The sequence below is a fragment of the Pinus tabuliformis genome, chromosome 5_2, assembly GCF_031772625.1.
Source record: "Pinus tabuliformis cultivar Carrire ecotype Pingquan chromosome 5_2, CPIR1, whole genome shotgun sequence".
Taxonomy (NCBI): Eukaryota; Viridiplantae; Streptophyta; class Pinopsida; order Pinales; family Pinaceae; genus Pinus; species Pinus tabuliformis.
The window spans coordinates 734,705,462-734,718,594 of NC_142306.1; the positions used below are offsets into that span (position 1 = coordinate 734,705,462).

The 13,133-nt window shown below is 34.6% G+C and overlaps 1 protein-coding gene across 1 annotated transcript; it reads right to left on the bottom strand.

The window, feature by feature from the left end:
* Window positions 1-9,008: 9,008 nt before the first annotated feature.
* Window positions 9,009-10,808, bottom strand: LOC149161324 (putative disease resistance protein At4g27220). Its single transcript, XM_089434843.1, has one exon. It carries the CDS (start codon window positions 10,806-10,808, stop codon window positions 9,009-9,011), a length of 1,800 nt encoding a protein of 599 aa, XP_089290969.1.
* Window positions 10,809-13,133: the final 2,325 nt, after the last annotated feature.

Below are 13,133 nucleotides of genomic sequence, written 5' to 3' on the forward strand. Positions count from 1 at the left end.
CAATAGTTTAACTCAAATATCTATCAGTTAACTAATAAATTAGCCCAAAATAGCTAATGCATGCATGGAATTCGAGTTCCACAGCTGAAGTGGAGATGTCAAAGCTAGTGTAACATGAGTTATATACTAGTTTGAGTGTATAGGTGTTGCATGCAATCATGAGATCAATCATTTGGAATTGCGCAATAAATTTGGAGGAAATTCCTGTCTTTTAGGGGCTAATTTCCTGAGGATTTGCGCAAGGAAATAGGAAGCTTAATGAGCAGATAATTGACCAAGTGTTGGCTAGAGTTTCTCATTTAGTAGAGAGAACAATTATTCTTTTGCAGGTTGAGCTCAGAGTTGGAGCTAGCAATTGTAATAGTTTCCCTATTCAACTATTTAATGCAAAGAGGCTTGAGGGGTTTTTCCCAGTTGGGTTCCCCTAGAAATCTCTATATATTTTTGGTTTTCTTATTGCATGTCTATGCGTGTTTTTCTAAATTGTGATCTCTATTCTGCATATTAGTAGAGTAGAATTGTGTCTCTTTTTTTTCAGTTTGAAATATTGAGCAGTTGCAATTTCTATCAAATTTCTACAAAGGGGTTGAATCAGTGTGAGAGGAATTTTACCATTTCATAACTTTTCACAATCATTCAATTATAATACAATGAACCATAACCATAAGAAATATATCAATAGGTAAAATAATGCATCATAAAGTGAGCATCATATTAATAACACATCAAGGAGCCATCACATAAAACACATACAAGTTTTTTCATGGAAATCCATACAAGAGAAAAGCATTAATCCTTCTTCTTCTTTATCTTCAATTCATTACATAGATTTGCAGACTCCAACCTATTTGAGGCAACCACCCCCAAGATATGTAGGTTGTTATTCGCTGTAGGCTACAACATGATTGAGGTACCAACTTCAAAAGTATGCAAACAATTACTCACTATAGGCTACAACTTGATTGAGGCACCAACCTTAATGATGAGCAGGCTTCAACCTACTTTAGGTTGCAACCTGTGGAAGGAACTAACCTTGATGATGAGTTAGATCCAACCTACTCAAGGCTCTAACTTGATTGGGGTTCCAACCTCAATAGAGGCACCCAGCTCCTTCTGCAACTCCTTATCGACCTCTTTTCAAATTATTTCAATTAGATCGACCTTATCTTTAATCGAAATAAGATTTCAAAATGAGTAGGTTTTCATTGTAAAATTATTGCCCATAATCTATCATACCTTGTCATACTTCTTCTTTAACATGCTCAACAATCTGGTCACCAAATATCCTTCTGGGAATGTATATTCACTATAGATAAAAAAATCACTACACCCTCATCATGGACCCAAAAAATCATGCAATAGAGATTCTCGACATTGAATATTTGTTAACAAGACATGCCATGCCTCTAAAAGCATTCATCTCTAAGCCATGATCATCACGCATTATCTGGAATCCAATTTGGACCAATAATTACCCTAGAAACTCATAAACAATACAAAACTACATAATAAATTAAGGGTTCTATAGATTACCCCTTTCTAGGCGCTCTTCTACAAAATACTCAAATGCTTATGTCAGTGCTACAAAATGTACACCGTCATTTTGCTAAACATTGAACAAAATAAAGCTTTGTGGCAAAAATAAAAAAATAAAAAAATTGTTATGACTTGACTACCATTAGGACTTGAACTAGGGTCTCGACCAATACAATAGTAGCACACTTCCAACTATGTTATATATGAACCTTGCAATGTTATGCCTCAGACTTTATTATAAAGTTGACTCTGTGCCAAAAAAGGGGCAAAATCTCACATTAGGAAACAATGTATTACACTAATTCAATATCAATTTTTATCTTTATCAATATTTTTTTTAACACTTTAAAATTTTAAACAAAAGATAATTAATATTTAAACAATATTGAATATAGATTCATTAACAAACTAAATCTATTATCAAAATAGAATTAAAACCAAAATATTAAATTTAATATTATTAATTATTAATTTAAACATTACTCTAATATCTAAAACAAAACCATCATAAAATATTTTACTTTAATAAACCATCATAAAATATTTTACTTTAATAATTTTTTATATCCATAAATGATTATTACTTTAAACATTACTTTGATATCCAAAATAAATCCATCATAAAATCTTTTAATTTATAGTTTTTTTATATTCATAAATTTCTAAACTTAGAATTTCAGTAATACATACGATATATTTACTTTTTAATTATTTGAATTTAACTATGTTTTAATATATTTAATAATTCAATCATCATATATCCATCTTAACTCTAGATCTATCATCAAAATCTAAAATCAAAATGGATCTATGTTGGTATATTTTAAGTACTTACATTTTTTAAAGATGAACTTATGATGTACATCATAAAAGAAGAGAGATGAAATTATCCTATACATCTAGGTTGAAGATTACACTATTGGACAATTAACAATTTTATGAATAAATTATCATAACTTATGATAAAACGAGTGCATTTTTATTGAAGATTACATTGCATTTCAGGAATAATAACAACGATGGAATATGTAATATAATAAATACAAAAAAAAAAAAAAAAATTGTGTAAAATTAATAGAAAAATTACTTTAATTTAAAAATAACAATAATAATAATAATAATTATATAAATATAGGTTAATTATATAAATTAGCTATAGTGATGGTTATCCCTACTGTTGGTTTGACAACTGATTTATGATAAGTTTTACCATTGTATTTTAGAAAACTTTTAAAAATATTTTTAATGAATGAAAGGATATTGAATAGAGGTAACGGAATTAGTTATGATTGTTTAAGAGTTTGTTTTTATTAGATGTAACGTAATAAGTTAATGAACCAAGATTCAAAGACATTTGGTAGGAGAGGAAGCATAGCCCCTTACAATCCACTAGTGGGTTATTCCAAGAGGCATGGTTTTTCTTGAATATAGTGATCAAGAAACTCACATTTGTGGATAACATCCAGTAATGGTTTCCCCCATTGTTAGTTATCCACAAATGCTTTCCCCCATTGTTAGTTAACAACTGAGTTATGATGAATTTTCCCATTGTTTAAAAATTATAGAGTTAAGAAAGCTTTTGATTTGTGTGGAGCATAGCAATGTTTTTTTCTTTTCTTTTTTTCAAAACTAGGATAAGCCTAGCATGAGGCCAACCCTAATGTTGGATAGAAGAACAATCTACCCACCAATATGATGTTGGCACCAAGATTGTGCAAGACTTGGTCAAACTTGAATGGTTCTTGGGAAAGTGCAACCCCGATATTTATCTCCCACTCTCAACCCCTCCCTATAAAATTAAAATTTGAGACCTGATGGAGACTAAAACCCCACACAAATCAATCAATCTACACCTCATAGGTTGGAGAAAAGCATTGTTATTAAAAAAACAGACAATTTAGATGGTGAATATAGAGAATATCCATAAGATTAAATTTAGTATCAATTATTGTAGCACTTCAACATATTGAAACCATTATTGTACTTCTTTATATTCATTCACAAGTTGAGTAAGTAAAGTATGATTTATTAAATCTCCTTAATCATGTAAGTGGAAAAATAATCCATGCCCAAATATGTTATGATGTGATTTACCCATGAGATGTAAACTAGTTGGCTTCATGAGATGTAAACTAGTTGGCTTCTATGGGGTTTAGTCCCCATTAACTTTCAAGTTCAAATCTCATGAGAAGGGATTGATAGTGATTCCCACCTATGGGGGAAATAAACTATCCCAAGGGGTGTCCAAGCTCGACCAAGTCTTGTGCAATGGTTGTTGTATCCCATTGGTGCATAAACCATTTTTTCATTCAACATTAGGGTTGGCCCTAGCCTAGGCTCCATCTATTTAAAAAGAAAAAAAATTGCTACAATGGGATTTAATTAGATCACCTCTCAATTAACCATAATCATTTACTTTATAAAAAATTAGTGACATTTTTCTTTTTAAATGACAAAGAGATGGGTGTGTTATGGTAGGATTCTATAAGATTATCTATCAAATCACCTAGTAATTTTAAGCTTTAGAAAATTTCACTATGTTTACTTTTATTATGTCTAAGAAAGACACATATTTTATCGACTATGGTGTATTATTTTGTCTGTACAAGGGCTAATATGTAGGTTTTGAAAAGTTGAATTTGGGGTTTTCTTGAAATATTTGGATGACATTTTCCTAGTTTGTTGGAGCCTTGGGTATGTTGTTGGGTTTTTCTTTGCATTATTGCTACATTAATTGTAAATATTATGGGAGTTGCAGGCATCATAGTACATTGAATCTAGAGAAAATTTTAGGGGCTGAATTTCACTCATGGGTTAACTTTCCATGTTTTTTTTCCCAAAAAAAAAAACTCAGGGGAAGTATGCCTCTAAAATACTTCAGATATTTCACATGGAGAACTGTAAGCCCATGGACACACCTCTAGCTACAAAATGGAGGAAGGAGAATGCCACTTCAGGTGAAGATGTTGATGTTACCATTTACAGGCAGCTTGTGGGGTCTTTGATGTATCTTGTGAACACAAGACCCGACATGTGCTATGCAGTAAACCAACTGGGTGAAGCTATGGTGAGGCCTACCAAGTTGTATTGGAAGGTAGAAAAGCATGTGTTACGGTATCTTAGAGGCACTATTGAGTATGGATTATGGTACAAGAGGACAGAGGGAGTGAAGCTTCAAGGCTTCACCGATGCAGATTGGGTAAGGAGTCCATCAGACAAGAAAAGTACTTCATGTGTTATCTTTAGTGTTGGATTCGCAACTATTTCTTGGTACAACATGAAGCAAAGGTTTGTGGCACTCAGCTCAGCAGAGGTTGAATACATGGTTGCAAGTCAAGTAGCATGCGAGGCCATATGGATGAGGAAAATACTTGTGGGTCTTTTTAGTCAGGAGATGGATTTGATAGTGATATATTGTGATAATCATAGGTGCATTAAGCTCTATGAGAATCTAATATTTCATGACAGGTCCAAGCACATTGATATTTGATATCACCATTTGCATGATTGTGTGCAGAGGAGAATTATGTTGCTAGAGTGCATTCCAACTGAGAAGCAAGATGCTAACATCTTGACAAAGGTATTGTCAAGAGGTAAATTTCTAATTCCACAGGTGTTGGATAGGGGTGGTGAAAAATCTATTTCTTGCTAACAGGGAGTGTTGAAAAAATGTAGCAAGAAAGGCTCAATTTGACTTTAGCCTTATTCAAATTAAGTAAATTGAATTTCCACATCAGCAGGACAACTCGAAGGCAGTTGACTAGTGTGACATGGATCTTGTCACTCAATTAACTCAGTAAATTCAAGTTAGTGGGCTTGGAGTTCAGTTATGCATGTGTGATTGCTAAATTTTAGTAATATAATTCATTCATTTTCAGTTGTATTCAGTTAATTGACCTATAACTATTGATAGATTCAGTTGAAGGTAAGTTGTGATGTGGGACAATAGTTTAACTCAAATATCTATCAGTTAACTAATAAATTAGCCCAAAATAGCTAATGCATGCATGGAATTCGAGTTCCACAGCTGAAGTGGAGATGTCAAAGCCAATGTAACATGAGTTATATACTAGTTTGAGTGTATAGGTGTTGCATGCAATCATGAGATCAATCCTTTGGAATTACGCAATCAATTTGGAGGAAATTCCTATCTTTTAGGGGCTAATTTCCTGAGGATTTGCGCAAGGAAATAGGAGGCTTAATGAGCAGATAATTGACTAAGTGTTGGCTAGAGTTTCTCATTCAGTAGAGAGAACAATTATTCTTTTGCAGGTTGAGCTCAGAGTTGGAGCTAGCAATTGTAATAGTTTCTCTATTCAACTATTTAATGCAAAGGGGCTTGAGGGGTTTTTCCCAGTTGGGTTCCCCTAGAAATCTCTGTAGATTTTTGGTTTTCTTATTGCATGTCTATGCATGTTTTTCTAAATTGTGATCTCTATTCCGCATATTAGTAGAGTAGAATTGTGTCTCTTTTTTTTAGTTTGAAATATTGAGCAGTTGCAATTTCTATCAAATTTCTACAAAGGGGTTGAATCAGTGTGAGAGCAATTTTACTATTTCATAACTTTTCATAGTAATTCAATTATAATACAATGAATCATAACCATAATAAATGTATCAATACGTAAAATAATGCATCATAAAGTGAGCATCATATTAATAACACATCAAGGAGCCATCACATAAAACACATACAAGTTTTTTCATGGAAATCCATACAAGAGAAAAGCATTAATCCTTCTTCTTCTCTATCTTCAATTCATTACATAGATTTGCAGACTCCAACCTATTTGAGGCAACCACCCCCAAGATATGCAGGTTGTTATTTGTTGTAGGCTACAACATGATTGAGGTACCAACTTCAAAAGTATGCAAACAATTACTCACTATAGGCTACAACTTGATTGAGGCACCAACCTTAATGATGAGCGGGCTCCAACCTACTTTAGGCTGCAACCTGCTGAAGGAACTAACCTTGATGATGAGTTAGATCCAACCTACTCAAGGCTCTAACTTGATTGGGGTTCCAACCTCAATAGAGGCACCCAGCTCCTTCTGCAACTCCTTATCGACCTCTTTTCAAATTATTTCAATTAGATCGACCTTATCTTTAATCGAAATAAGATTTCAAAATGAGTAGGTTGTCATTGTAAAATTATTGCCCATAATCTATCATACCTTGTCATACTTCTTCTTTAACATGCTCAACAATCTGGTCACCAAATATCCTTCTGGGAACGTATTTTCACTATAGATAAAAAAAAAAAATCATTACACCCTCATCATGGACCCAAAAAATCATGCAATAGAGATTCTCGACATTGAATATTTGTTAACAAGACATGCCATGCCTCTAAAAGCATTCATCTCTAAGCCATGATCATCATGCATCATCTGGAATCCAATTTGGACCAATAATTACCCTAGAAACTCATAAACAATACAAAACTACATAATAAATTAAGGGTTCTATAGATTACCCCTTTCTAGGTGCTCTTCTACAAAATACTCAAATGCTTATGTCAGTGCTACAAAATGTACACTGTCATTTTGCTAAACATTGAACAAAATAAAGCTTTATGGCAAAAATAAAAAAATAAAAAAATTGTTATGACCTGACTACCATTAGGACTCGAACTAGGGTCTCGACCAATACAATAGTAGCACACTTCCAACTATGTTATATATGAACCTTGCAATGTTATGCCTCGAGCTTATTATAAAGTTGACTTTGTGCCAAGAAAAAGGCAAAATCTCACATTACGAAACAATGTATTACACTAATTCAATATCAATTTTTATCTTTATCAATATTTTTTTTAACACTTCGAAATTTTAAACAAAAGATAATTAATATTTAAACAATATTGAATATAGATTCATTAACACACTAAATCTATTATCAAAATAGAATTAAAACCAAAATATTAAATTTAATATTATTAATTATTAATTTAAACATTACTCTAATATCTAAAATAAATCCATCATAAAATATTTAATTTAATAATTTTTTATATTCATAAATGATTATTACTTTAAACATTACTCTCATATCCAAAAATAAATCCATCATAAAGTTTTTTAATTTATAGTTTTTTATATTCATAAATTTTCTAACTTAAAAGAAATACAATATTTTTTGGAAACTATATTTTAATATATTTAATTATGTATTCCAAAATTTTAGCATATTTAATTATTTTACAATACATAAATAAATTTTCATTACCTATATAGATTAATAATTATATTTTTAATCTAGATAAGTAAAAATTAATATTTTTAATGTTTATTAATGCTTTTTGAAATTATAAACGTATAAACCTACGTACTAAACAATATAATTACAAATAATGAGAAATATGAACAACGTTAACCAAAATATTAATTAATTTTTTTAATTTAAATAAATTTAAAAATTCCCATTAAATATATGACGTTTATTTTTATTAGCATTACTTACAAAAATACAAAATATAACTACATAGTTTGGAATTAAAAAGTTGACAATATTTATATTTACACAAAAGTAAAGGAACATGTAAAAATCACGGAGTGACACGTGACATGACAAACACTACATTTCATATAATAATTACTCCAATTACATCCACGCTAACACACTCTCAAATTTATTTTGAAGTAATGTTTTCATGTTGGGATCCTCCCATTCGATTGCATCCCACCATTCTCTCCGACCGTCTATTTCCTCCAGATGATTCAGCTTGTCCCATCCGCCACGCAGTCTCTTCAATTTCGGGCAATCGAATACATGGACAGAGTTGAGCATAGGGGATAGCGGTGACGCGCCCTCTCCCAACCCTCCACTTGCACTTGCTGCTCCCACTGCCCCCATCCCCAACTCCAACTCCTCCAACTTATCGCAATCCGATATCCACAGCTCTCTCAAACATGGCAAGTCCGCCCGGAGATCTTTCAACTCCTTACATCCATGTAGCCAAAGGTATGCGAGCTTTCGGAATTGAGTCACCCAACTCGGCAGTCGCTCCACATCGCAATACCGGAGAGTCAAACTTTCCAGATCTTTCATTGCCTGCATATCCTGCGGAAGGTAATCTTGACCATTTGCACCTACCCAATCCAGATACAGATTTCTCATTTTTGACCAATTTCCGAAAAACCCCTCTTTAACAGCCGATTTTATCTTTACCTCGCAAACCCTGAGACGGCTCAATGTTTGCAGGTCCTTTAAACAAGCATTCTTTCTTTCTGCATTTGCCTCCTCCTCGAACTCCAATGCAATCTTGCAGTCATACATCTCCAATCTTTCCAGTGAAACCAATTGCGAGATCCCACGCGGAAGATGCTCCAAACTGCTGCATTGTCTTATGTCGAGGGCCCTCAGCCGTTTGAGCTCACTTATCCTATCGGGAAGACACCGTAATTGTTCACAACCGTAAAGATTCAAGAATTGTAGCTCCTTCAGGTCGCCAATGCTTTCAGGCAATTCACGGATGCCCGTTCTCCTTTAGTTGGAGGGAGGCGAGATGCTTCAGATTTCCGATGCAGGGCGGCAGAGACGTTATGCCAGTGTAACTAAGATCGAGGACCCTCAGTGAGGGCAACTCGTTCAAGAAGCTTCCAGGAACTTCCTTAATACCACGATTCCCACTTAACAGGAGAACCGAGAGGGACGAGCATGCGAATGTTGTCGGGAGGGATCGTAGATTATTACTCATCAGCGACAATTTGTCACAGCCCTCGCCCACGACTTCCTCTGAGGGAAAATTGCTCACGCCCCGTCCGGCTTCTTTAAAATAACACCTGTGTTCGTTCTCCGCAACCCGAATCGCCAGATCGCGAAGAACATCATGTATTTTCACTTTCTCAATCCTTCCCACATAATCCTTGCTTACCACCTCAATCAAACAGCGATCACTCAAGTGGTTGAGAAAACTGTGCGCAGTGTCAGGCAAATAATTCTCTCCGCTGCCTTTGACCAGACCTTCTGCCACCCAGAGGTCTATAATTTCTTCGACCTCGATTTCTTCATCTTCAGGATAAGCTGCAAAATATAGAAAGCAAATCTTCATATACTCTGGAAGAACATTATAGCTCAACTTGAGGCGCTGAAATAATTCTTTTTCAATTTCATCGTGCGTGCCATAGAAGGTCTCCTCCACTGCTTGCATTTGATGTAAAGCATGCTCCCACTCATGTTGATAGCTATGGTTTCGCATTGCAGCAGCAATTACATTTATAGCAAGGGGCAAACCTTTGCATTCCCCGGCTACTTTCCTGGCAATGTCTTCCATTTCCTGTGGAACATTCCCATGCCGAAAAGCTCCGCTACAAAACAGTTGCCAAGCCTCATCATCTGACAGCGGTTTCACGCTGATGATCTTATCCACTCTCATTCGCGCACAAACAGCTGTACTCCGGGTGGACAGAACAATCTTACAAGCTGTGTCATTCAATGACACTCCTAGGCTTTGAAGCTCCAGACTCTCCCACATATCGTCAAGAATAAGGAGAAAATTCTTATCCTTTAAATATGAGTACAGCGCAGATTTTCGCCCTTCAAAATCACATTCATCTGGTAATGTTATGTTTAATCTACCAGCAATGCACTTTTGGAGATTTAAGATCTTGGGATCTTTGGAGACGGTGACCCAAATGATGGGGTTAAATGATTGGCGTACCTTGTCGCTGTTGTTGATGGTCTGAAGCAGCGACGTCTTACCGATACCCCCCATGCCGCACACACCGATAACTCGAACGCTCATGTCTTCAATTAACAGACTCTCAAGCTCGGACTGTGCATCTGCTATTCCATTTCCAAAAAACTTTGGGGTCTGGATCGGCATCTGGGTCGGCGGAGTAAGCTCACCGTATTCTCCGTTGGCTGGAAAATCGGCCTCCTCTGAGTGGAGTTGAGCAACTTTCACTTTCCAATCTCCAACACGTTTGCTGATTTCATAGCGGGAGAAGCAGTTTGGGCAGCAACTCACACAATTTCTTCGTTGCTGGTACTCGTTGCCGATAGATCCTGAACTTTCAATGGCCTGTCCCGCCTTGTCCAGCCAAGCCTTCACTATTCTTTGAGGGGGTTTTTGTTCTTGAGCCAGCTTCTCGTTTATACCATGTATTACATTGTCCAGACGTTGAGCTTGATATTCCATTTCAGCGACAGCTTGAGGCAAAGAAATAATGTCTTTGACAACTTGAGCAACTTTGTTCCAAAGGCCGCTCAAAATATTGCTAGACACATTGCCTGCAATTCCAGTAGCAGTACTAACGCCCGCCATTGGCTTCAAGAGATATACAGCGCGTGGATCCCAAATCAAACTTGCAAGGCAAAATTAAGATTGCTCTTCCCACGGCTAAATCACCAGCGAGATTCAGATTTCTCTTCGCTCAAATTGCGTCAAGGCTACGAAGAGGGTGTGTGGATTTATTTCGCAGTTCTGGTTCACCTCGTTTTCACAGAGACGTTCAGAGAAATTCGGTCTCAAACAGCTGGAAAGTCACTTGATTTGACAACCTTCCCTTCGCACTCAGTAGCTGTGAAGCAACTCAGCTGGCAGTGGAGGGACCTGGTAAAACAAAGAAAATTCAAAAGTTGGGCTCCACTCAAAATTCCCATTCCCACTTGTTGTCATTATTATGAATGGATTGGTGGAAATTGGAACTGTGGTTTCTTGAAGGTGGGCATGAAAACGTCATTATTATGAATGGATTGGTGAAAATTGGAACTGTCGTTTCTTGAAGGTGGGCATGAAAGCGACTTAAAGAGAGCATCATTGAGCTTCCATGCACCTTCTTCATTACTGTACCTCCAGACAGAAATTAGTGGTTCACTGTGAAGTGGGCGTTGGGTGTCATTTTTTTTGAATGGGTGTGGACAAACCCGACAACGAAATATATTATATATTACGTTGGATTTTTATCAGATTATCCATCAACTCGCTTACTTTGAGAAGAACTAAAATCTATGTATTTTTATTTAAATTATTAATATCTTTTAATTAAAATTATATTTTTTTTATAAATTAAATTTGCAATAAAAAAATGTGAGATCGAATTGTATTAGATATGTAGAATAAGATGATAAGGTGAGTGTGGGTGAGTTGAGGATTTCACATATATTAGTTAGAGAATAAAACATCAAACCATAATCTATTAGAGATGTATTAGACATGTATTATAATGTATAGTAGGAAATTATTAAATCATATCTTTTTTTAATAAAATATCAAACCATGATTTATTAGAGATATATTATAAAGTGTATAATAGGAAATTATTAAATCATATTTTTTAAATAAAATATCAAACCATGATTTATTAGAGATATATTATGAAGTGTATAATAGGAAATTATTAAATCATATTTTTGTATTTCAATTGATAATGTAGAAAGATGACTTATTGATAAGGGTAATTTTTGAAAATATTAAAAAAATTTACCATATTTTTAAGAGGTTATAAAGCAATTCTAGATTCTACAATATATATATATATATATATATAGCAAATATTATTTTTTAATTAAGTTGTTATTTTATTTTTATTTTAAGAGAAATATTTTCTAATTCCAATTTAAATAAAATTATATTGTTCATCTTTCAAACTCCCACAACATATCCCAAAGACAATCTATTCTTATCACCAAACCATCATTTCCTTTGGATGCATATCGTTGGAGACTTAAAATCTTCTTACTCAACTCGACTACACATGGTATATGATATAACAAGAGAAGGAACTAATCTCATTTGAATCACCAATTATTTAAATCAAATAAATTATAAAAATACTTTTACGTCTTTACTTATAACTTCAAATATATAATAACAACAATAGTATTACCTAAAAGTATAGACATGCATTTTTAAATTCCTTCCCACCTTTATGAGAAGGCTTGAAATTTAGATGTAAAATTTACAACATGATATCACCATCATATATGCACACCTTCCCAATAAAAAAAAATTAGTGCCATGGGAAACAAATAGCAAAAGATGAAAAAATAAAATATAGCAGTAATTATTAGAATCTCTCATCTTTATTTAGATCATCATGTTTCCATATGGTGATGGACAACCCACAATTGGTTATGGAAATTCACAATTGTATTCTTAATGTAGATGAAGAACGACAATTCTACCTCTTGATGGTGACAGACAACTCACAATATTCTAATTAAAAATATTGAATGTGATAGAAAATTCTCTATATTAATATTGTAATGTTATAAAGTAGTGGATTTTGGTGAGGTTGATGGTGGGTGTAATTTTTAAATTTTTAAAAATGTATTTTTAATGAATGGAAGAATAATATCGGAGCTCTACTAGGGTTTCGTGAACCTGCTCGAACGCTGAAGCCACCCTAATCACCTTGCCATCGATACGACAAAGTCTGAATCTGACAGGGGCGATGAGAGCCCCAGAAAGAGGGGGGGGAGTGATCCCCTCTTATGACAGTGTAGCCGCTGGAGATTCAAGCGGTAATCCACGCAATCAACCTGGCTCCCCTGAGAATTTCGGCCCTATCGCTGGCCCTGTTTTCAGATCCTAGTGGCAGGCATGAATCTGAGGGCAATACCTCCATAGAGCAACCAAGAAACCTCG

What these genes read in the sequence shown, in the direction of transcription:
- LOC149161324 (XM_089434843.1), bottom strand. Translation starts at nt 10,808, where the DNA reads ATGGCGGGCGTTAGTACTGCTACTGGAATTGCAGGCAATGTGTCTAGC.